At 32.8% G+C, this 27825-nt stretch overlaps 1 protein-coding gene across 1 annotated transcript in view; it reads left to right on the forward strand.

Annotated features, from left to right (window-relative positions):
* Positions 1-26479, forward strand: part of LOC126892843 (uncharacterized) — a 42251-nt gene extending 15772 nt beyond the window's left edge. Inside the window, exon 3 of the mRNA XM_050662647.1 lies at positions 26083-26479. Coding sequence (XP_050518604.1) covers positions 26083-26479 — 397 coding nt within the window. The remainder of the gene's footprint in view (positions 1-26082) is intronic.
* The last annotated feature ends 1346 nt before the right edge of the window (positions 26480-27825 follow it).

Consider the following 27825-nt stretch of genomic DNA (forward strand, 5'->3'; position numbering starts at 1 on the left):
CTTATTATAATAACTTTATTATAATTATTATTTTAATAACTTTATATAACAAATATTGCTTATAATTTGTCCTTTTATTGATTTGGGCAATTATTTTTAATAAAATAATTTTCACCCCAGAGAAGGGGCGGTATCCACCCTCAGGGTAAAGGCGCAAGGTGGCACCATATCACCTTTGTTTCTTGAGGTATCCTCTAAATACTGACCAATTTTCGTGAAAATCGATGAAGATTCACCGAAATTGAAGATAATCGTTGATTTTTACCTTCAGTGACTGCACTATACAAAATAAATTGCAATTTACTGATGTAAATGAGCGTAATTTGGGAGCTTATAAATTATTAAATGATGTGTAGTCGCCAAATAATTAATTTAATGTATTTTAAGTACAACTTTCTCTTAAGCCGGGAAGATGGGGTAGTTTGCTTGCGAAGGGGTTGCAGCTCAATAATCGAAATGCACGTGATTTAATAGTTTATTCTTAGAATATCTAAGCTATAGGAATTATATCCGCAATACGATATATTTTAAGTTTTCTCAGCAAGTTAAATCAACTAAAGGGTTGTTTGGGGGTGAAGGGGATGAGCTAAAAAATCGAAACTATATCATTTCAAGAGCTGATAAATAACTCGTAATTCTGCCGCAAAAATCAATGCATTATTCCTATTCTTAAGTAGTGGGGGGGCTGACTCAGCCTCCCCACTAAAATATTAAATTCCTGCTCAGGGGGACGAGCTCAAAATTTTTAACTTGCGGAATTTGAGAGTTTATAAAGAGCTCATAAATCAGGGCTATTTGTTTTTTAAATTTTGCAAGTGGCAGGGGGGCAGCTCAACACGGGTGTATCACAGTGCTAGTCAAAAGTCCGTACCCCTCCTCCTATGTTTGAACGGTTATACGTCCTATAATAGTGAAATTTTGAGGGAGGAAATAAACGGACGTAGGTAAGATTCTTAACTAGTTATGACATGTGACAAAGTTATAACTAGTTTGAAATTCAGTCATACTAATTTTTTGGGTTTTAGTTGATTTTGATTTTGGGTGAATAAATTAAATAAATATATTATTGCAGTTTCGCATTTAATTAATAAAAATTCAAATATCCGCCTATGGTTTTTTTTTTGTCAAAAAAGTTGACGTTTTTCATTTCACTAGTAGTTTTTACGTCAACGTCAACCTTTTTAACAAGTAATCATATGCGGAATTTTGAATTTTTATTAACTAAATGCGAAACTACAATTTTATACACACACCGGCAAAATTAGCCGAACACCTAAAAATGGGACATGTTTGATGTCCCGAATCTCCTAATCCTGTTGTCCGATTTGAATGATTCTTTTAATATGTTATAGCCTTACTAGTTAAGAATATCGGTGTAATAATATTGTTACTAGACAGTTAAATGTCATTTTATACCGGGTGTTAAAATCATACTGTGTTTTTTCTTAAATTTCGGAACACCCTGTGGAATATTCTAGCATATATAAAATATTAAAATTAAAACTCTATTGTGGACTTGGGCTTTCTTAACATTTTTTTTGATTCATTTGCTTATGTTGAAAAATAAAAAAGTTAGGTGCATTAACAACTAGCCATGCTTTTTATCAATAAATCCTCATAGTAGGGGAGGAAAGTATGCTAAATTTGCAGTTACTCGAGCGTTATGAGGACCTACTGGATTGTGAAGAGTGGGTGCTAAAACCAAAAAAAGTTAAGTTAAGTTTTCCATAAAATGTGGGGCTCTCCATTTTTTTAATTTAATTTTCCATTTCCATCAATCGTGTTTTCCGATTATAGGAAATATAGGCTATATTATCAATCCATAATTGGAAAAAATATTGCAAATAAAATTTGCTTATTTTTACGTCAAGGACTCAAATCTGCAATAAAAATTGGGGGCTCCTATTTAAGATTTTAAAGTAACCCCCCACCCCACCTCCGCGGGGGGTCGTGTTTGGTGCCATTTGGTAGATTTTTACGAGTTTTACGATCTGATGTTCATTTCGCGAAATATCGCAGGGGTCGTATTTAAAATTTTTAATTTACCCCCCACCCTCTCCGTGGGGTGTCAGGAGCCTCCACGGGGGTGGGTTGGAGGATTTAATTTAAAATCTTAAATAGGAGCCCCCAATTTTTATCTCAGATTTGGATTCTTTACATAAAAATAAGCAACTTTTATTCGACACAATTTTTCGAATTATGGATAGATAGCGCTATAATCGGAGAAAAGTGATTGGTTCAAATGGAAATTAAATTAAAAAATGAGAAGTCCCTCACTTTATGGAAAACTTAACTTAACCTTTTTCTGATTTTAGCACATACTCTTCACAATCCAGTTGTTTAGGAAATTCAAGACGTCAAACATGTCCCATTTTTAAGGTGTTCGGCTAATTTGGCCGGTGTGTGTATTTATTTCATTTATTCATCAAAATTAGCTTAAACTCAAACAAAATTAGTATGACTGAATAGGTATTTTCAATACCTTTCCAACGAGGTACCACTTGCCATAAGGTCCCATTTGAAATTATCTGTCACAGTGGCGCTGTAAAGTCATCTGTCATAATTACGTCACCTGACAACCAGTTAAGAAGCTTACATCTGTTTATTTCCTCCCTCCAAATTTCACTATTATAGGTATAACCGTTCAAAAGATACCAGGGGGTACGTACTTTTGACTAGAACTGTATATCGAGCTACTCCACCACTGGAATAGTTCTGATTGGGTCGATTGGTGTAAAATCCGGTATAACCTTACAGGTTGTCTGTTGTTATTTTTGAAGTGTTTTTCTTGTATCGAAATAAAATCTGGTGCATATTCTGAGATAAGAAGCTACAACATGGTTATATGAGTGTAATACCCATTTAAATTCCATTGCAATATATTATTTTTCTCATAGACATCTTTCAGTGCGTCACAGTTTTTCGATTTCTTTCTACCGAATTAATTTTTATGTGACAGAAAAAAAGGCACGTCTGTGTTTACTCTAAAGTCCAAATTTTAAGTATTTTGCTTTTTTTTGCTTTTTTTCTTATAATTAGGATTTTTATAAAAATGCTTATTTTAAAGTTGTGTTGCTTATCTTTGTTTATTTAACTTTTTGTGATAAACTATAGTTTAATTTCATGTAGTACTTCCTGTCTTAAGCAAATTTCAACGAAGTATACAGAGCTATACAATTCTAATAATTCAATAAACCATAAGAATTTTAATCCCTTAGGCTTAGGAGATAAACGAGAAAACCCATCGTTATACCTGTCCATGTAATAAACTAATATTTGTCTGGAGACAGCCTAAATTTATTATATTGTTGTAAAATCACATCTCTAGATGCTGAAAGAACTTCTTCTACGTATAAATATATGTATTTTTACAGATAGAAGACATAGCTTTTTACAAAAAAATTTTGAAAAATATATTAATTGTTTTTATGCTAATGGCCATGAATAAAAAATATATTAATGTGATTTAATTATTATGCTATTTTTTTACTATATATTTATAATAGTTTAACAATTTTGTAATTTTTTTATTTATTGTTAATAATACAATAATTAAAAATAAATATAATTTAATGTTAATGTCCTTTATTTACAGGTTTTTTTTATAAACCTTGCTTATTTCATAAAAACTTTGCTTATTTTTGCGACATTTCTTGCTTATATAAGTGCGTATTTTGACCTTTCTGTCATGCTTATAATCCGGACTTTGATGATTACAGACATTTATAACATTTACTCTATTTGTCGAAAATGGAGCTATAATCGAAAAAAAAAATATTTGCGAATTATATAATATATCTACGAATATAATCTGTACAATTTATAGGAATATACAAATCAAAGAAAATACCGTTTTATAAATGCAATGAACACAATTGATTTGTTTTTATGCAAAATTGAAAATAAAATTTGACAACTGCCAGATTTCACTAAAATGTCATATTAGAATAAATGTTATAAATGTGTATTATCACGACTTACCTTTTTACCTTTTTTTTCTATCATTTGTGACGCACTGAAAAATGCTCATGAAAAGAAGCATACTATTGAAAGTGATTTATTGTTTAGTTGAAGCACATGAATCACTATAATCGGGTTCAGATGCTTCACGTTTTTGCCTAGTTATGATTTGATTTTTTAGTTTTAAGTCAGTAAGATGAGGATGAGTGTCTGCAAGCGTTTTATTAAATCTGGTGTATAATCCTTAAAAATATTATAGACATTTTTAGCTCCGTATGTCTCATTTAGTAAATCCCGAAATTCATCTTAATTTAAGACATATGATTTTCAATGTTTATTGATAAATCTTTTAGCGGTTCTTCGGTGTCTATTGTTTCTTTAGTTATTGTGTGAATTCGATTTTGTAATTTCTGGTCCACTTGTGTCTGTTGTTCTTGGGGTGAGTCTTGAATGGATGGTATTATATTTTTTTTTCGGCTTCAGAATTGGTGTCAGCTCTTATTTTTTGGATATAGGAATAATTTTATTATATGCTTCGTTAAATATATCAGATGCTAGTTATCCTGTTGGAGATGTGGTTTCTGATAAATGACTTTTGGTTGATGTTGATGTTTCTGTTGTTGGAAAGGTCATATTTGACACCTCCATATAATTTATTGGAAGAAAAGGACTTGATGAATTATTTGTTTGTTTATCTGTTATGGGAATCTGCGAAGTGATACTTTGAGCTGGATTAGAATTTGGAAGAGTATTTTTCATATTAGAATTGATTAGGGAAGAGGTTTCTGATAAACATGGTGAGGCAATATGGCCATTTTGGTTGCATTTAAAACAAAGCGATTGGTCGCTGGACAAAAATATTTTGTAGCTAACACTATCATGATTAACCATGATAATATCACTCCTATTATTTAGGAGTTCTATGTATACTTGACGCCTAAAACTAAGTACCTATGTGGCTATATTCAGGATTTGTAGCTCCAATTCTCTAACATGTTATTGGTGACATCAATTTCAAGCCTAGGTTCTTGAGAAGATTGCTTAACCCTTAAACGCCCAACCTTTTATAGGTTCCATGTACGCCCAAGGGTGGGTAAAAAATGTCCACCTCGAAAATAGCTACTATATTTATTGAGAGTTGTTGGAAATGGATTAAACTTAAGAATCTTATGCTTAATAAACACAGCATCTTTTAAAATATTAATATAAACAATTTGAAAACCTTACAACAAAATTACAATGTACATCCAAATTAACATACCAGTAAAAGCCATTAATTCAGATTTGTCGATTTTCTCCACATTCTTCCTTTCAGCCTCCTCATTGGCGGATAATTATGTCGATAATGTAATTATACGTCGATAATTATATGGATTATGTTCCTACCAACGAAAAATTATAGAGAAACCTTTAGTAACAAGTTTTACCAAGGGTGTACTTTTCATGCCCATCCATATTTAACTCAAGATATTACTTTTATTTTCAAAAATATCGGTGAAACCAAATTAACAATCGATAAAGGGCTGTATTTTTAACAATAAATAATTTTTGAAAAATCTTTAAACACGTAATAAATATGTTACAAGGGAATACGCATTAGGTGGACATTTTTTACCCACCCTTGGGCGTTTAAGGGTTAATATTTCATGTGGTATTGTTGTGTTGTCAGTACAATAATTGACAATGCGTGACAAAGAACGTGTTTTATCTTCGCAGACTCGAGGAAAAATATTTGTTATACATAAAAATACAGGTATGAAAACCGGCTGGTTTGAAATTAGATAATATACTACATATTGTTATAAAGAGTCCAGGCCTGTCTCAGCGGGGTTTAAACAAATAATAAATAAAATATTAAAATTAATTTAAATCGTAAATAGTGTCACAACTCGAAAAAAATTTTTTTTAATTATTTTTAGCAGAATTAATACTCTATCTTACCTACCTATTAATACCTCTTAACTTTGCTGTATCCGCCACTGTCGCTTAAGCATAAAAAGCACGCCATTCTTATAAAAATAATAATATAAATATTTCTACTAAATTTCTATAAAAATAAATGAATATTTTTATAATCTTTGAATATAATATCACTTGGTTTGAGGGGGGGGGGAGGTGATCACCCCCATCACCCCTCCCTGGATCCGCCACTGCTTAGCGACCACGAAGGGTTAATATTGTGCTATTAAGGTAGCATTAATGCAATAAAATGCGTGTAGGTGGCGAAAATATGCAAAAATAGATTTTGGGCCACCACTGTGGCTTTGGGGCGCAAAGATTGTAAAATGTGCATGGGTCATAATTTGTAGGTTACACTGTATTGTTTTATTTTACATAAGTACTTTATCAATAAAACGAACAGATGACGAAAAAAAAAAAAACAAAAACTGGATCCCGCCAAAGCATATATGAGGTTTAAGGCGCCACTGTGCCGTAACGGTTGCTGATACGAAAAGAATGAATAGGACCTAATTTTTAGAGTAAATAGTGGTCTTTAACCTTGTATAAGTTTTGTTTAAAAAGAATGCATAGGTAATGAGAAAATCGTAAAAACATGCCCGTCAAGGGATAGGGGTAGTTTCCGCAGTATATTTTCAAGGATAGGGGTGGTTTCCACAGGGATGTTGCAATAACCATATATATTTTTGAAAAGCACTATTGATGAAGTATATGGCCATATGGATCAAAAAGCAAAAAACAAAAAAAAATTTCAACCCCCCATTTTATTTATTTATTTGGCTACAGGGGTTGCACTAGGAAATCGCTTTTGGTGTCCATGCATGTGTAATAATAAAGTGCACAAAATGATATATGATGCATACTAATAAAGGGCATTGTCTGTGAAGGATTCCAAGAAAATCACTTTATTTATTAATTCTTCTTTTTTTTTGGGGTGGTTCCGGAGAAAAAATGGGGGTGCATTATACAAATTTGTAAATATCACCAGTACATGGGTAATCACTGAAAGTCTTTTTACTCTAGCATAAACGGTTCAGATGGCATAAAAAGGGGTTTTTTAAAATGTAACACCCTCTAATTAAATAAAGGGCAATTACCCTTAAGTGAAACGTATACCAAAAAATCAATCAATTATTTGTGAATAATTGTCCCAGGATTTCTTCTTAATTTCCGTTACAGTAAGGGAGAAATTAATATTTTTTAAAAACATCTTTTTTAAAAACTTGTCAACTTTGGGGCGCCACTCCCGCTAAACGGTGGATGATAGACAGATGCTGTCGGGAAATAAATCATAGAAAATATAGTCCTCTTCATATTTCTATAAAAGAAGTTTTTTGTAAAAGGTACAGGAAGGGCTACGTTCCGCAAAAACCACAAATTACCCCCTTTAAAGGGGTGAAAAGGGGGGTTCCGGGGCGAAATTTTTTCAGAAAAAGTTAGTCTCATAATAAGCACCCCTTGATATACCAGAAAAAAAATAAAACCGGACTTGTGTCCATTTTGCAAGGTTCAACCTTTGTTTCCTACACTAATAGTACTTACATTGTATAAGATTCCACATACTTCAGGGAAATAAGGCAAAAATGTACCATATACAGGGTTATTCACTATATCTTGACCCCGTGTAAACTGTTTTATTTACAGAATTAGAAAAAAATATAAAATACAAATGTCACAAGATTTTTTATGTAGTTTTCAAAAATGATTTTAGAAAAACAAAGAAGGTGCAAGAAAATGGCCGCAGATGTCAACTTTGGTGATTTAAAGGGAACACCCGGTATGTGGTTACACATTTGAATATAACGTTCTATAACGAACATTTCCATATTGAATTTAATGGGCCTATCTGGAAAAATAAGCGAGATGCTACATATTTATTTCAGTTTATTTAGACATTTACGATAGATATTTAAGGAGAAAGGCTAAAAATGTCGCCTGTCACAATTTTCAATGTGTTTTAAAAATGTTTTCACTTTTTTCAAATGCTGAGAAAGCTAATAAATATTTTTGAAAAATATAAACGCACCATGAAAAATTACATTATTACTGAGGGCCGAAACTCATCGAAAAATTGTATATTGTTTATTTTGTTACAGGGGTGAAAATAAAAGAAAAAAATTACTATGATTTTTAATTGCAAATAGTACATTCAAAAGAAATTTTCTATTTACTCTAAGGGACTTCCGGCCCTCGGTAATAACGTAATCTTTCATTTTGCGTTTAAATTTTTCAAAAATACTTACTAGTTTGCTCACGATCCGAAATAAATTAATAAATTTAACACATTGAAAATTTTGACAGGCGATATGTTGCGCCTTTCCCCTTAAGCGAGATACTAGATATCTATGATATAATTCATTTAGATTTATTCAAAATATCTAGTATCTCGCTTATTTTTCCAGATAGGCCCATGAAACTCAATATCGCACCTCCGCTCAAAGAGTGGCATAAGTGAAAAAAGCAAATTATCGAGAAAACGACGTTTAAATTTTTGACTAGATCTTTTCCGGGTTTGATTCAAAAACTATTAAAATTAGTATAACAACTATTTGAGTCAGTTACAATGGTTTTTGAAGCTCTACAAGATAGAGTATTAATTCTGCTAAAAATAATTAAAAAAAATTTTTTTCGAGTTGTGACACTATTTACGATTTAAATTACTTTTAATATTTTATTTATTATTTGTTTAAACCCCGCTGAGACAGGCCTGGACTCTTTATAACAATATGTAGTATATTATCTAATTTCAAACCAGCCGGTTTTCATACCTATATTTTTATGTATAACAAATATTTTTCCTCGAGTCTGCGAAGATCAAACACGTTCTTTGTCACGCATTGTCAATTATTGTACTGACAACACAACAATACCACATGAAATATTAACCCTTAAATGCCCAAGGGTGGGTAAAAAATGTCCACCTAATGCGTATTCCCTTACACTCAAGATATTACTTTTATTTTCAAAAATATCGGTGAAACCAAATTAACAATCGATAAAGGGCTGTATTTTTAACAATAAATAATTTTTGAAAAATCTTTAAACACGTAATAAATATGTTAAATATGTTAATGGCGTGCTTTTTATGCTTAAGCGACAGTGGCGGATACAGCAAAGTTAAGAGGTGGGTGCCAATTGGCTAAATTTCTATAAAAATAAATGAATATTTTTATAATCTTTGAATATAATATCACTGGGTTTGAGAGGGGGGGGGAGGTGATCACATCCATCACCCCTCCATGGATCCGCCACTGCTTAGCGACCATTTAAGGGTAAATATTGTGCTATTAAGGTAGCATTGATGCAATAAAATGCGTGTAGTTGGCGAAAATATGCGAAAATTGATTTTGGGCCCCCACTGTGGTTTTGGGGCGCAAAGATTGTAAAATATGCATAGGTCATAATTTGTAGGTTACACTGTATTGTTTTATTTTACATAAGTACTTTATCAATAAAACGAACAGATGACGAAAAAAAAAAACAAAAACTGGAGCCCGCCAAAGCATATATGAGGTTTACGGCGCAACTGTGCCGTAACGGTTGCTTATACGAAAAAAATGAATAGGACCTAATTTTTAGAGTAAATGGTGGTCTTTAACTTTGTATATGTTTTGTTTAAAAAAAATGCATAGGTAATGAGAAAATCGTAAAAACATCCTCGCCAAGGGATAGGGGTAGTTTCTCCAGTATATTTTCAAGGATAGGGGTGGTTTCCGCAGGGATGTTGCAATAACCATATATATTTTTGAAAAGCACTATTGATGAAGCATATGCCTATATCGATCAAAAAGCAAAAAACAAAAAAAAATTTCAACCCCCCATTTTATTTATTTTTTTGGCTACAGGGGTTGCACTAGGAAATCGCTTTTGGTGTCCATGCATGTGTAATAATAACGTACACAAAATGATATATGATGCATACTAATAAAGGGCATTGTGTGTGAAGGATTCCAAGAAAATCACTTTATTTATTAATTCTTCTTTTATTTGGGGTCGTTCCGGGGAAAAATGGGGGTGCATTATACAAATTTGTAAATATCACCAGTACATGGGTAATCGCTGAAAGTCTTTTTACTCTAGCATAAACGGTTCAGATGGTATAAAAAGGGGGTTTTTAAAATGTAACACCCTGTAATTAAAAAAAGGGCAATTACCCTTAAGTGAAACCTATACCAAAAAATCAAACAATTATTTGTGAATAATTGTCCCAGGATTTCTTCTTAATTTCCGTTACAGTAAGGGAAAAATATATATTTTTTAAAAACATCTTTTTTAAAAACTTGTCAACTTTGGGGCGCCACTCCCGCTAAACGGTTGATGATAGACAGATGCTGTCGGGAAATAAATCATAGAAAATATAGTCCTCTTCATATTTCTATAAAAGAAGTTTGTTGTAAAAGGTATAGGAAGGGCTACGTTCCGCAAAAACCACAAATTACCCTCTTTAAAGGGGTGAACAGGGGGGTTCCGGGGCGAAATTTTTCCAGAAAAAGTTAGTCTTATAATAAGCACCCCTTGATATAACAGAAAAAAAAATAAAACCGGACTTGTGTCCATTTTGCAAGGTTCAACATATGTTTCCTACACTATATTTGATTTAGGAAATAAGCCACAATTTAAGTTTGAAATTAAATTTATTTGATATTTTGACTTCTACTTCGGGAATCGTTATTATTAATGTTTGGTATTTTGATAAAGATTTCCGAAGTTGAAGTCAAAACTTCACATAAATTTAATTTCAAACTTAAATTGTGGCTTATTTGCCAAACAAAATAGTAAATAAATGTTTGTTTACTTTTTTATTACATCTATTTATTGCTCTAATAATCATAGAAGACCTTTTATCCGATACAAGTGTCTTCTGTTGGATGTTTATAATAATGCCTTTGATGCGTTCTTCGATTTCTCTACACCTGACTAAGAACAAGTGTATAAACCTAAAGATCTCCACACCTTATCCATTATTTTTGGATTTTGTCCGACATACTGACTATATCCATTCTATCTGCTTCTTTACGTGCCATCTTCGTGGTGGAGGTTGGCAATCATCACGGCTATTCTGATCTTAGATGATACTGCTCTGAAGAGTTCAGTTGATGTGCATCCGTACCATTCCCTCAAATTAGGCATCCATGAGATTCTTCTCGTTCCTACACTTCTCTTGCCCTGAATTTTCCCTTGTATGATTAATTGAAGTATGTTGTATCTCTATCTATGGGGAACTACTGACAGAAAATAGGGACGAATACTTAACTCAATCACCAACAGAGGTTAACATTGAAGGAGAAGGTATAACAATATAAGTGACAGAAATTAGAAAAGCTATAAAAGAACTGAAAAACGGTAGGTCTCCAGGACCAGGGGATATCCCAGCCGAACTAATAAAATGTGGATCACAAAAATTGTTTGAAACCGTCACTTGGTGCATAAATCAATTTATAAATGGTTCTCCCGTACCCGACGAGTGGAAAATTGCTTATATTTCGTCGATCCATAAGAAAGGAGATAAGCTTAAATGTGAAAACTATAGAGGGATATCAGTAATTAGTACATTCAGCCGTTTGTATGGACGAATAATTAGAGACCGCATTGAGAAGGAGTACAAAGACCAAGAGGAAGAAGCACAATTTCGAACAAGAAGAAGCTGTACTGATAATATATTCTGCCTCAAACAACTAATAGAAAAAAAAATTAAGCACAAATCAAGAAACTTACCTCATGTTTACTGACTTGCAGAAGGCGTACGATACAGTTCCTGTAAACAAACTCTGGAACGTGTTACGACAGACGAATATTAGTGTCACCTTAATAAAAGCCTTAAGAAATTTGTATGAAGGGTCAACATCACAAATAAAAACTGGAAACAGATTATCGCAAAGCTTCCTGGTTAATAAAGGTCTACGTCAGGGGTGTTGTGTATCACCGACCTTATTTAAAATATATGTTGCAAAAGCATTGAAAGAGTGGAAACGAAAATGCAGAGGCATGGGCGTAGACCTTGGAGAGATTTACTTATATACATTGCAGTTTGCTGATGACCAGGTTGTTATAGCAAACGATAAAGATGATTTAGAGTACATGGCAAGGAAATTACAAGAAGAATATAGAAAGTGGGGACTAGAAATTAATACAGAAAAAAACAAAATACCTGCCAATAGGTACCGAACTATCGAACATCACATTAGAAAATAATGAAATCATCATGCCCTGCGACCATTACACATATCTAGGAATCGTTTTTGACACAACGGGGAAAGATGATGAAGAAATAAAGAGAAGAATAACACAATCCTGAAAAACAATAGGCTGTCTAAACAGCGTACTGTGGAATCATGAAATAGGAAAAAGAAGAAAACACAATATCTACGAATCTCTTATTAAAAGTAGTCTATTGTACGGAGCAGAAACTTGGCGGATGACCGAAAACAACAGAAGAAAACTGGAGGCAGTAGAAATGGACGCTTTTAGAAGATCAGTAGGAGTGTCACGCAGAGAGAGAATACGTAATGATGAGGTAAGGCAGCGAATGGGGGTTGACGGCTCTCTAACAACAGATATAGAAAGAAAACAGCTGATATGGTACGGACACGTCCAGAGGATGGATAACTCAAGACTCCCTAAAATAATTATGCAATAGGTACCACCAAACCGCAGAAAGAGAGGAAGACCCAAGAAATCTTGGAGAGAGGGAGTAACGAAGGCGATGAGCGCAAGAGATCTTAGAGAGGGCCAATGGGATGATAGAATGTCATGGAAATTAGGCATCGGACAACGTCGCAAGACGTTTTAAAAGCGATTGATATATATATATATATATATATATATGTTGTATCTCTCATTACACATAGCATGCTCCAGGTATTGCAGTTTTCGTGTCTTGATGGTTTCCAATATTCCCATTCTTTTGTTGACTCTTCATATGGCTTCGTTGTTTGTTACATGCTCCGTCCATGATATCTTCAGGATTCTTCTATACACCCACAGTTCAAATTCTTCCAACCTTTTAGTAGTCGACGCGTTGAGTGTTCATGCTTCTATCCCGTAAAGCAGTGTCGAGAAAATGTAACACCTTTCCAGCCTAACTCTCAAGTATAATTTTAGTTCGCTTGCACAAAGTACCTTCCTCATTTTATTGAAGTGTGTTCTTGCTTTCTCTATTATTTGAACTTTGATTTCTTGGGAGTAATCGTTTGTGTGATTGATTATTGTGCCAAAATAGTTGTAGTTTTCAACTTTTTTTTAAGTTTTACTTATAATTGTCAGGCTATTATTATTTCGGGTTTTCGATATCCTCATAAATTTAGTTTTTTTGATGTTTATTGATAATCCATATTTTTCTCCATAATTAACTATCTTGTCCATTAGCTTTTGCAGGTCTTGCAGGTTGTCCGCTATTATGATAGTATCGTCCGCATATCTAATGTTGTTAATTTGCTTTCCATTTGCCTTTATTCCTGCTGTTTCTCTCGCAAGAGCCCTTTTCATAATTTCTATAGAGTATGCATTGAATAGTAGTGCTGATAATACACAGCACTTACGCACTCCTTTTTTAATTTCGATATTTTCTGATCTGTGTTGGTTAATGCGTATGTGTGCCTGCTGTTTATAATATAGATTTGTTGTAATTCGAGTTGTAATTGATTTCCTTTGAAGACGTCCATTAGCTCTTGGTGGCGGACTTTATCAAAAGCCTCGTTGTAATCTATGAAACAGACGTACATATCCTGGTTCCAGGATCTCTGGATTAGTACGTTGTATGCAGAAAGGCCTTCACGGGTATCTACACCTGTACGTAATCCAAATTGGGTTTCTTCAATATCCATATCAAGTGTTTGGTAAATGCGTTTATGAATGATCTTTAAAAATATTTAAAGTATATGAGACATCAGGAGTATGGTACGGTGGTCGGTGCATTCTCTAGCATTTTTCTTTTTTAGGAGACAAAAATAAATCTTGAGGTCAACCATTCATTGGATATGTCACCTGACGGATAAATTTTATTAAAGAGCTTTAAGAGGGTATCAATGTACTTTATTTATAATCTATCTATCTATCTAATTAGCCTTCTTCGGTCCATCTTTGGACATAGGCCTCCCCAATCCTTTTCCATTCTTCTCTGTCTGTCGCTACAGTTATCCACCTAGAGCCCACGTGCTTCTTGACATAATCTGCCCATCTCATTTGTGGTCTTCCTCTGCTTCGTTTATATTGCCACGGTCTCCAATTTATGAGAATTTTGTTCCATCGGTCTTCCTTTTGTCTTATAGTGTGTCCGGCAAATCTCCATTTCAACTTTGCAACTTCTTGTCTAACATCCCTAACTTTGGTTTTCTCTCTTATCCACTCGTTTCTCTTTTTATCCAATAGTTTTATGTGCAACATTTGCCTTTCCATTGCTCTTTGCGTCTTTATGATCTTGTCCATGTTTGCTTTTGTAAACGTCCACGTTTGGGAACCGTAAGTGAGAACAGGGAGTACGCATTGATTGTATACCTTGGTCTTAAGATGTTGTGGATATCCTTTGTTTTTAAGGATGTAGCTTAGTTTTCCAAATGCCGCCCATGCCAGTCTAACTCTTCTTTTGATCTCTGCTCTTTGGTTTTCCTTGTTAAGTTTTATAATCTGACCCAGATATATATAATCATGAACTTGTTCTATTTCATCTTGTCCGATCCTCATTGTGATGTCCTCATCTGTATTTGTTATGATTTTGGTCTTGCTGTAATTCATATTAAGGCCTATCTTTCCGGCTTCTATGTCCAGTTCTTTCATCATTTCAAACAATTCTTCTTTTTTATCGGTTATCAATACGATGTCATCGGCGTACCTTAGATGGTTCAAGCGTTGTCCACAAATTTTTATACCTTTTTCTTCCCATTCTAATCTTTTAAAGATATCTTCCAGAACCTGATTGAAAAGTTTCGGTGATATTGTGTCACCCTGTCTTACGCCTCTATTTAGTTGAATTGATTGTGTTCCTTCGTATACTTTAATTGTTGTTGTGGCATCTTTATATAATATATTATATTGGCTATTAGGTCTGTATATCTGTGGTCAATTCTGCTGTTAATCAAAGAACTTTTCACTGCCCAATGTTCGACACTGTCAAAAGCCTTTTCGAAATCTATGAACGCTACATATAGAGGGATGTTGTATTCATTTGCTCGTTCTATAAGGATTTTCATACTTAATAAATGATCACTTGTGCTAAATCCCTTTCTAAAACCAGCTTGTTCTTTCGATTGGTATCCGTCGAATTTTGTCGTCAATCTGTTGGTTAAAATTTTTGTTAGGAGTTTATACATTACATTGAGGAGTGTTATAGGACGGTAGTTTTTTATATCTGCTTTGTCCCCTTTCTTGTGTAAGATAATGGTTACGGATTCCTTCCAGTTGTTTGGGATTCTTTTTTCTTTTAATATTTTGTTAAAAAGGGAATAGAGAGTATTAATTACCACTTTTCCACCATATTTCAGCATCTCTGTAGTTATTCCATCTTTTCCAGGCGATTTGTTGTTTTTCATTTCTTTCAATGCCTTCTTTATTTCTGATTTGCTTATTTCTGGCTGTAATTCTGAATTGACATTTTTTATTTTCGAGTTAAGTTGGGTTTTTATTTCTTCTGATGGTTCCTTTTTTGTCTTATATAACTCTGAGTATAAATGTTGGATTATATTTATGATGTCGTCTTTAATGTTTGTTTCTACTCCGTTTACGTCTTTTATTTTGTTTATTTCAAATCTGCCGAGTTTCGGTCTTAAGCATTTCATATTCTTGTTGTTCTGTATTACTTCTTCTATTTTTATTTCTTGTTCTTTTCTCTTAGTTCCTTTTATCATTTTGCTTATTGTCTTATTGATTTCTACATATTCTATAGATTTCCTTTTGCCTTCTTCGACAAGCTTTCTTCTTTTATCCATAAGCTTCTTTGTTTCTTCTGATACATAGTTGTCCTTTTTAACATCCTTTTTTGCTATTTCTTTTCCTGATGTAACCATCGTTGCTGTAAGTATGTTGTTTATTTCGTCTATATCTTTATCATCACTGTCTAATTTTTCGGTGAATTGTTCTTTTAACAGGTCTTTGTATTTCTCTTTATATTGCCCTAGTTTGTTTCTATCTACTATATCCGATATATTTCTTATTATTTTTCTTTTCATGTCATAGTTACCGTCGATATTAATTTTTGCTCTGACCATCCTGTGATCGCTACCTGTTGTGAATTTGTTAAGAACTGTTACATCTTTAATGATATATCGTTCCGTGGACAGTATGTAGTCGATCTCATTTTTTGTGGACCCATTAGGGCTGATCCATGTCCATTTTCTTTGGGACTTTTTTTTGTAGAAGGAGTTCATTGCGTATAGACGCTTTTCTTCTAGGTAGTTCATCAAAGTAGCACCTCTATCATTTCTCTGGCCGTATCCGAAATTTCCTATTTTAGTTTCTTCTTTGTTTAGTTTCTTACCCAGTTTAGCATTGAAATCTCCTATTACTAGTGTGAGACGATTTTTATGTTCTTCCATAGCCTTTGAAATATCTTCATAAAATATTTCGATGTCTTCGTCATCATAAGCTGTCGTGGGGGCATATACCTGGATAATTTTAATTGATGTTCTTCTTATTTTGAGTATGACATAGGCGACACGATCTGATATACCTTTGATTATTTGAACATGCTTACTTATGGTTTTATTTATTATAAATCCTACTCCAAAATTACTATTCTTTTCATTTCCTTTATAATACAGTAGATTCCCGGAGTTTAGCTGTATTCGGTTTTCTTCTTTCCTTCGAGTTTCCGATAGGCCTATGATATCCCATTTTATATTTTTTAGTTCTTCCTCCAGTTCATGTACTTTTTCATCCGTGGACATTGATTTAATATTGTATGTCCCTATTGACAGATTGATAGATTTTCTTGGTTTCTGTTGTGTTCGTCTTAGTGGGTTTTTGTTTTTATCTATCAAGAGCGAATTATTGCCTCCCCCAGAATCCGTGAGGCAGACCTTTGAGGTGTGGGATTCAGAAATTTCCTTACCCACCTGGGGACTATTTCCGTTTGTTTTATTATTCGCCATGATAAAAAGAGGGGGGTAATGGCAGTTAAAACACCACGCTTGCCATGCGGGTTGGTGAGTTCTTATTCAGCCGCCCACTCTGGGTCAGACGCTGTTTGTAGCCGCTCACTCTGAGACAGACGCTACTGGTTTGTGAGATTATACTATCCCTAAAATCAAGGGTTGCCAGCTCCGCCATCTTCGCCGTACCGGAAGTATTCTTCGTCGCCTTGGATGCCGTTCTGGACTTCATCCGTGACCCTGGACAAGGGACCCTTAGCAGGTGCTAGCTTCCCGGGTCAGGAAGCTCCTGGAATCTGCAGGGGGCAGGGATTGATTCACTTTCCCTGATAGGACTATCCAATAGAATCTGAGGGACTCCAAATGAGTTCCTACCCGCTACCCGTCCTAACCGTTATTTATAATATTTTAAGGATATCAATAGGCAGTTGATCTCTCCCCGGGCTTTTTCGTTGCAGGTGTTCTTTAGTGCATACAATATTTCTTCCTTTGTAATTTCAACACGTGCTTCTTTGTTTTTCGAAAGATATGTCTTGTAGGTTTCCTCTTTCATCGTTGAAGAGCTCTTCCATATAGTTTTTTATCGTTTTAGCTTTTTTTCAGTCGTTGTATTGTCTAGTATTTCCATTTTTATCTAAAAGAGTTGTGTTGTGGTTTATTTTTGCAGCCCTGTCATTTCTTTAACCTTTTTATGCAGGTTGAGTAGGTCGTATTTCGTATCATCCATTTTATACACATCGTTTTTTTGCTTTAGCACTAGTTCCGTTTTCATTGTAATCCCCTGGATGTTTTACGGCCGGTTTCACAAAGTAAAGTTAACTTGTGGTTAAGAGACAACCAGAGGTTACCCCAAAATATGCGTTTTAGTTTCAGGTCAACGGCGAAGCATGGTTAACTCACAGAATTTTTAACCAGAGGTTGGAGTGGGTTACCCTTACGGGTTTACCCAGAAGGGTAACAATTATGAAACTGAAACGCATATTTTGGTGTAATTTTGAGGTTATCTCTTAACCACAAGTTAACTTTACTTTGTGAAACCGGCCGTTAGTTTCCCAATTTTATAATCCTTTTAGTTGGTTGAATTTATTAGATCCGTCTCGTATATTAGGTTTACTGCTATTGGGACCGTGCAAGTTCGGCAAAGCGACACCTATTTCTACGCTCTGCAACTTTATTCACACTTTTAATTATATTGGCCAATTATATTAGTCCTGGTTACTGGATAATTGTCAAGGCCATAGTCCAAAAAAATAATAAGAAAAAAAAATAAGATGTAGGTTATTTTATTAAAACAATGTTATGTTAGTAAACAATTGTATGTAGTAAATAAAATTAGTTATTAAAATGCAGTACTGCAAGTAAAATACAATTAATTAAATTTACCTTTATATAATAATTGCATATCATATCAATATTGTGGAGCAACATATAATTTTTCTTCTCCAATGACAGTAGATATGAAATGTACGTCAATTTGACAATTTCGCGTATCCCTTCCAAGTACTTGCATACCGCGAATAGCCGGATCAGGGAACACAAAATTTTACGAAAACCTCCAAACAAATAAAGGAAGGATTAAAATTTGGAAATAGGTAGTTGATATTGTCTATTATTATATAAGAAAAAGTCAACAATTCTACATCCCCTATATTTTACAAAAATTGGAAAATACGGGGTGAAAAATATTTTCTCGGGGTGAAAAAATATACGTTCAAAATAAGTCCGGAATTGGATATTCCGGATACCAATTCTAAGCAACTTTTGTTTTATAAAGTATTTTTACTAAGTCAATACTTTTCGAGTTATTTGAGAGTGAATATGTTCATTTTTAACAAAAAAAAAACATGTTTTTGGGCGGTTTTTCGGAGATAACTCAAAAAGTAGTATTGCAGCTAAAAAAATATTCTTAGCAAAAATATAGCTTATAAAAAACTGAAAAAGTTGTGTATGCATGAGGTCTGCTAACCCAGCAGAAGCGTTGTAGCTAATGAAAAGTAGGTTCTTCTTCTTCAAATTCCAAATTGAATATTTCAATTTGAAATAAATAAAAGACGGAGCACTTTTCCGGGAAAATTAATTACAACTTTTTTGTTTTTAAAGTGTTTAGTGTAAAGTGTTTAGAAAAAGGCTTATTTTTGTTCTTTTAAAAAAATTTCTAACATTAAAACTAAGTGAGTTACGCTTAAAATATTGTTGGCGCCTTTTATTTTTTAGTATAAAAATGGCGAAAATCTCCCCCTAATTAGGTTCTCAAATAAAATTAATCGTTATCGCTTCACAAGTTACTTTATTTATGTATTTTTTATATTATCTAAAAGTTTCATTGGTTCAAAGTGCTCAGGTTTAAAAAAAATTGGGTTTAAAATAAAACATTTTTAGTCACTTTATAGTCAAAGTTTTCCTGAGATGGTTGATTGAGGTTTTGGTAGGGTTTCACCATGTTCCCATAGGCGATATCCTTTAACATCGGCGTTTAGCCTGATTAATATTATTTTTAAATAATGTAAATTGAATTTTAAATTCAACCATTTTTTTGGTTCTGGGGCTATTTAGCAAGTATGCATATTCACTGATGATGGACCGATAGGTCTGAAAACGTTCTGAATTGGACATATTTTATTCAATTCATTGGGATTTTTTAAGTTTTAATAAATATACCAATTTACATAGAAGTGGTTTTACTTCTTGTTAGAGTTTTTTAACTACATGGTATACAGCCAACCTAGGGAACTTCCCTTTTAGTTTAAAACATTTTTCTTAATTTTGAAAAAAAAAATGGAATTGATTGTTGAATTAACTTAAAAATTATTAGTAGTACCACAAATCTAAAATAGTAATAAAATGTACGTTTTGCTTTTCTGAATATTTCTGATTTTTTGTTTTCTTGTTAGACAAAAATTGGTTAAGCTATTAGGCTATTGATTATGTACTATAGAAAGGAACTACAACGTTAACGGGGTTTTATTATTTCATATGGTCAATGAATCTCTATATATGAAAAAACCGCGGAGTGCTACCATTTAAAGGGGTGCGTTTTTGAGAAATGGGTGAGTTAGTCCCTGGGCACAGGTTACATTAGGGTGAGTTCTATGCACTTTTAGTACAAACACGTCTACTTAAAAATTGTTTCTGGTGAAATTTCCTATCTAAATATAACTTTTTAAAGTCAAAGATACTTTTTTTTACAAAAATATATTCAAAAGACAAAGCACAAAGAAACCCAAAAGAAAGAAATTTTGTTTTTTGTCCCATAACTTTTGTAAACGGGGATATAGGTATAGACATTGCTTCACAGAAAAAAAAATTACATATTTTGTCTTTAAACTGATATCTGGTAGAGGTCATTAGGATATACACTTTTCGAAATATAATTTTTGAAAGTTCGCCACTCACAGCAATTTTGGGCAATTTTCCTTGTTATTTCGCAAATATTGTTCTGTAACTTTTTTCTACGTAACTTTAGGCATATACAATGGTACATTAAAATGTTTTACTGTATAATGTTGTACGACTTCTTTTAAAGAGGTTATCTTTTTCAAGATGTTATACTTTTAACGAGTTTTATATTTTTTACGATTATTTTTTAATTTCCCATTATAACTTTTTTTCTACATTTAGGTATATATTATATAGTAAAAAGGAAAGCTTATTCTGTTCACTTTAAAATGGTGTATTATAAAAAATTCTAGGATTATTTTTGAATAAGATATGCTTTTTCAAAATGTAATAAGTACTTGCAACGATTTTTGATTTTAGGATTATTTTTTAAATTCCTCATTATAACTTTTTTATGTAATTGAGTGTAATGATTGAATCTTATTTTTTATAGGTAATACTTTGGATCCACTTGACTCGGCCGGGCAAACTTCAAAATATTGATTAATTCCAATATTTACTGTCAAAGCTCCTGCACCAAAAGCTTTGTACCAAAGGACCAAAACTAGGGTTGTAGGAAGATAGGAATTAGTTGTTCAATATTCTGCAAAGGGTGCATGTGCATGGGTACTAATTGTGGGAACTCTAAGATAACTGAGGTGTCAGAGGAAGATATTGAAGCTAATGCTAACGAAGAGATGGACTTTAATTGTGAAAATTTTTTAAATGTCAACCTTTAAATAATTTTAACTAAAGTGATGTTTTCTAAGATTAATGTTTATGTAATTTTTGTAAAAGAAATAATTTTAAATAATACCGTTAAAAAAGTATCAAAGAATCACTCGGTTTCCATTACATATTTAAATATAGATGATACACCATTTTAAAGAACAGAAAGTAAGCCCTGTTTATTGAGCAATATATAGTATATTCATGTGCAACAAAAAAAAGTTATAATGGGAAATTTCAAAAATAATCGTAAATTTTTTTATATTATATATACTATAATATATAATATAATATGTATAATATAATATTATATAATATATAATATATGATATAATAATATTATTTTATTTTTATATTATATTATAAAAAATCGTTAAAAGTATAAAATCTTGAAAAACCATAATCTCTTTAAAAAAAGTCGTACAACGTTATACAGTAGACCATTTTAAAGGTAATTGATTTCTATTCCTATTATGTGTACCATTGCATATACCTAAAGTTACGTAGAAAAAAGTTACAGAACAATATTTGCGAAATAACAAGGAAAATTGCCCAAAATTGCTGTGAGTGGCGAACTTTCAAAAATTATATTTCGAAAAGTGTAAATCCTAATGACCTCTACCAGACATCATTTTAAAAAAAAATATGTAAGTTTTTTTTCTGTGAAGCAATGTCTATACCTATATCCCCGTGGACAAAAGTTATGGGACGAAAAACAAAATTTCTTTCTTTTGGGTTTCTTTGTGCTTTTTCTTTTGAATACATTTTTGTAAAAAAAAGGAACATTGACTTTAAAAAGTGATATTTAGATAGGAAATTTAACGAGGAACAATTTTTATGTAGATATGTTTGTACCAAAAGTGCATAGAACTCACGCTAATGTAACCTGTGCCCAGGGACTAATTCACCTATTTCTCAAAAACGCACCCCTTTAAATGGTAGCACTCCGCGGCTTTTTCATACATAGATGTCCATTGACCATATTAAATAATAAAACCCCGTTAACGTTGTAGTTCCTTTTAGCTATCTTATTTTGAATATAATCAATAGCCTATATGGCTGTTCAAAATTTGCTTAAACTCGTGATTAGTTACTCGTTCAGGCCGTTTTAACTACAGTTTTTTTAAAAATAAGCACTTTGAACCCATAAAACTTACAGATCATATAAATAATACATAGAAAAAGTAACTTGTGAAGTGGTAATATTAAAATTTATTTGTGATGCTAATTAGGGGGTGATTTTCGCGATTTTTTTTATCAAAAAATAAAAGGGACCAACAATTTGAATGTAACTCACTTAGGTACTTTTAATGTTACAAGTTTTTTTAAAAAGCAAAAATAAACATTTTTCTAAACACTTTAAAAATATTTAAATGAATTTTCCCCGAAAAGTGCTCCGTTTTTGGGTTATTGTACATTGAAATATTCGATTTGGAATTTGACGAAGAAGAACCTACTTTCATTAGCTGCAACTCTGCTTCTTCTGTGTCTACAGACCTCATGTATACACCATTTTTTTCAATTTTTTATAAGCAATATTTTTGGTAAGAATAGTTTTTTTAGCTAAAATACTTACTTTTTGAGTTATCTCCGAAAAATTGTCCAAAAACACGTTTTATTTTGTTAAACATGAACATGTTCTCTTGCAAATAACTCGAAAAGTATTGACTTAGTGAAAAAACTCTGTAGAACAAAAGTTGTTTAGAATTTGTCATTTTATCTATTTCCGATCTTATTTTGAATGTATATTTTTAACCTTAGAGAGGGGGTATTCTGCTCCATTTTTGTAAAATGGAGGGGATGTAGAATTGTAAACTATTTCTTATAAAATAATAGACAATTTCAACTACCTATTTCCAAATTTTCATCCTTCCTTTATTTTTAAGCCTATTTCCTGAACCCCCAATCTACAGGACCATTCACCAACTCGGTCCAAGTCTTGTGGCGCCAGAAACTCGCCTCCACCCTTTTCGTCGATTACATGAATTAAATCCTCTGCATCCCATCCCATGTGTCCAGTAATTCTGTCAAAAAAAAACTTTGCGGACATGAGAGTATAATTTTCTGGTAGAGTTGAGTTGTATACTCTTTTTTATTTTATTTTTAGCAGTAAAATAAATATAGTCAAGACTTCAAAGTGAATACTGAACACCTTTAAAAAGTTTCCAACACACTACAGACTGAAATAACTCATTATATAACTTTACGATAATACCCCACAGCCTTTTTGCGTTTTGGGTAAGCGCATATTCATTTTATTTGTTACTTCTCAGCCAAAAGTTTCTCAATTTTAAGAGCTTTCTTAAAGTTAAAGCTTAGTTCCTGTTTTTATCCTCGTTAGAATAATTAGGCAGAAATGAAGGATAGTAGTTGTAAATTAGGTAATTTCAAAGGCAGATTAAACGGGGATGAGAAGTATCTACTTTTTTTGAACAAATTAAGAAAATAAGGGAATCCTGAAATACACCGTTAAGTAAGAGGATATATTTATTCTTCTCAATAAAACAAATGAGGAGTTTATTATTAAGCGAGAAAGAAAATTATTATTTAGTTAGATAGTATCAAGAAATCACGCATACATTAACAATAATAAATATTTGTTCGACTAAAGCCACAATATTTAGAGCACAACGCTATTATTAATTTTTATTTATTTATTGGCTAAATGCATTGCATTACATATTATAAAACTGCAACCTTTAAATCAAATAATGAAGCTTTTTAGATCAATGTAAGCAACAGATGGAATGTGTAGACCAGTTTTCAGGTACAAAATGTCCCTAATTTATTGTTAGGAAATTAATTTGCCTAAAAGATGTGAAAATGATCGATCGATGGTCATTTCTTGGGTTTTTGATAGAATTATCGAGATTTTTTTTTAAGTTTTTATTTGAGACAATTGGATTTACAGGAAGGTGCAACATTAAAATTTATAATGCCTAATAAACACAATACATATGTTATGAAAGTGATGGCTTTTTGTGATGCTCGACTTCTTATTTCTACAATGCTCACGTAATAAACCAGCAGAGGTAGTGATGGATTATCAGCTCAGCAAAAAATTCGATTTTCACTCAATTGGCACTTCGACTCTCAAAGCCAATTTTTGCAAGCGGTAGAAACCAACCAACCTTCCAACGGTAGATACTTTAAAGTACTTAGGCTTACATATTATATGAGCAAGAGGCTCAATTGGAAAACTCATATATGAAAAAAAAACACCTTGATACCACATATAGCAAATATTATTGGTTACTCGGAAGAAAGTCACAGTTGTTGTTGAGAAATAAACTACTAGCGTACAATGCCATACTTAAGCCAATTTGGACGTACGGAATACAGCTGTGGGGTACTGCTTCAAAATCCAACCTAGCAATGATGGACCGATTTCAAATCAAAGTGTTACGAACTATAGCCACTGATGCTCTATGGCTTAGAAGTAACAAAAACATTCTACAAGACCTTTAAGTGCCAACTGTGAGTTAAGTGATAGTATCACACAGTGATAAATATTTATATTATCACACAGTGATTAATTAGACGCCTTAAGCAAAAATTACTATTATATTTCCTAATATTAAGTTAACAAACACTGATTGTAATCGTAATTATTATACTATTCATGTAGAGTGACTATTTATTGAAATATCTCTCTTCGCGCCACTACTGTAAAGACAATGAATGTGTTTATGGTTTCTGTTTGACTGATTGCACAGTAAGTAATTTAGTTAATATGATCTACAGGCCTTATAGGTCTAGGCCTTTACAGTGTTATATAATACACATGATAATATATAATAATGTCTTATTATACAGTGTGTTCCTTACATGTGTAACGTCTGCCTTTTGGCAGTTTAAACATTGAATTAAGGCAAAAATCAATGTTTATTTGTACAACAAACTTTTATTTCTGTTTTTTTAACAGCAGTAGAAGATATTTGGATTATATAAATTACATACATTCTCCTTTTTGTGTCAATTAATTTATTAAAAAAAAATTTTTGGACACCCTGTATAAATAATTGTCTTAATATTTATATTAGTGAATAGGGAATTGAATAACCTTTCAAATGAGCTAGCACAAGACCCCCATTCAATAGTTGATTACGTCATTACGCCTAGACGGATGACGTCACTGGTATGATATATAAAATGTCAGAAAATCTTAATTTAAAAATCGAATTTGTATATAAATAAATTTGTAATCGAATTTTATATTTTACATTTTTTCTAATTCTGTAAATATAGCAGATTACAGGGGGATAAAAAAATTGTGAATAGCCCTGTACATTGTACATTAGGATGGAGCGCTGTTATATGGAGAAAAATGAAATAACAATTTTTACAAACGCGGGGTGCGGAATCGACGCTACTGTGGGAAATGATTGGAAAAGTTAATTGTAATTTTTTTATATTATGACTCTAATATCTGCCCCAACGTAATTAAAATTTTAAAATTTAAAAAAAACATTTTTTTTGCATTTTTACCTACGCGGGCTGCGGTATCAATTCGCTTCTAGGATATGAATCAAAAACTTCAATAACACTTATTTTTATTTTTATCAGAATAACTGCTCCAGCGCTACTTAATTTGATGTATTTTGAATTTAGCGCCAACCACCTACCTAACGCTGCACCAAGGAGTTATAACCTTCGACCTTCACTCTCCCACTTAATTTCAATTATAAGTAAGTAGAACACAAAACAATATTGGCTAGAATTATTATAGTTTTCCACGATAAGTATATAACATTATTGAAACCTTATGAAGGCAGGAAGGACGAAGACGATTACAAAGAGAAGCTATTAAAATTTGGTGAGGATAGCAAGAAATTGTTTGATATTGCAACTTGCAAATGTTTAGAGTTCAGAGATTGCAACTGTCCTAGAAACCGAAAGATTCCAATACCAGAACGAAATTTCTTAATCGACAAACAAACTGACCATAAAATAGCGATTAATAGTTTATATCGTGCAGCGACCAAAACAATGAGATGGATTTACATAGATTACACCAAGAAGAGCAACTTGAAGAACAAATAGGGGTGGAAACCATTCCTAGTACTTCTAGATTACCTACAACTTCAAAGATACAACCGAATGTTCAACAGCCAGATACATTAAACAAAAGCAGTGAAATTGAGGACTTTCAATCTCAATCGATTATTTCCATTTCTTCACTCACAATGGCTGATGTCACATTTCCGGTTGTTGCCAGAACATTAGATCTTTATGGGGTTCCAGATCGTGGTGGAGTAGCAATCATTTTTGCAGCTTTCAATGATATTGGTCTCATCACTGAAAACGATTCATCACGAGTTATAAACAGAAATAGATTTCGACGAGCTCGTTCTAAATCTAGGACTACTTTGTAATTCTATTCTGATATTTCTTTCCTCGAAGTCTATTGATGTAAATCAAATAATGGATGTTGATTGTGATGGGACTGTCGTTAACCAAGGAAGCAAATGTGGCGTTATTCGTTTATTGGAAATCAAGTTTCCACCTCCACTCCAATGGTTCATATGCCAACTACACGCCAATGACCTGACATTGCGTCACCTTTTTCAACAACTAGATGGCACTAGAAGTGGACCAGAAGATTTCACAGGTCCCACTGGCAAGGCAGTTACTAACTGTGAAGTATTATTCATTGTTCCGTTTGATGCAATTAAATGTACGTTGCCCGATATTACACCAAATCGACACAGGAATTAAGCACCAACTAACTATATCTACTACAAATATGTCAGTATATCAATAGTTGACATTGTGATGAAAATTTTGTGAAAAAATCCTAGTAAACTAGTTCACCCTAGATGGTTGACAATGGTTAATCGGATATTGAGATTATATGTCTCAAGCCAAACTTCATCAGAAAACCTAACTATACTAAGCACATTTATTTTAACGGTCTATGCTCCTATTTGGTTCAGGATCAAGACTAGGCCAATTTGTATTTTTGGTGCCAAACATTTATATGATACGATAAAACTGTCGCGCTATTTGCCAAACCACTTAAAGAATGTTGTTTTCCCAGTCATACAGAAAAATGCATTCTTTGGACATTCAGAGAATCTACTACTAGGAATGTTAGCCGACAACAGACAGTACGTCAGAAAAGTTGCACTCCGCAGAATATTGAAGATCAGAGAGACATCATACGTAGGAGCCTTACAAATTTTCCAAGTACCTACTTTAAATGTGGATGCTGATGATAACATCGATTGTGACACACAGTTTACACATAGGATACTTTAACTATATATATAATGGGGTTGAGGTTTATTGTGTATACAGCTGAATAAAACCAAGTGGTACTCTGTTTAACAAATCGTTATATTTCGCTGATTTTCATCGCCAAGACAGAACCTCCACTTACGAAGAATTTAAGTACCGAAAAGATATTTTAGGCCATCATAGGATATCACGGAAAAATTCCGTGTCACACACAATCCTCTGAAAGGTGTGTCAAATTAGTTACAGAAGCAAGTGCTGCCCTCTGCCCTCCGTGGGTCACGGAGGAGAGACGGATTCATTAAGAATAAGCTCAAATCATGCCTTTTGATGCCTAAATTTGATACTAAGAAAGATTATCTTTCACAATGGGTTTTTATGTTATTCTTCAATTTGTAAACATATTTTTTTTTATTTTATATTTTAACTATTTTTCTTTTTTTTATTTCATATTATAGTCCTAATAGCTTAAATAAATGAATAA

Source organism: Diabrotica virgifera, chromosome 1 (assembly GCF_917563875.1).
Source record: "Diabrotica virgifera virgifera chromosome 1, PGI_DIABVI_V3a".
Taxonomy (NCBI): domain Eukaryota; kingdom Metazoa; phylum Arthropoda; class Insecta; order Coleoptera; family Chrysomelidae; genus Diabrotica; species Diabrotica virgifera.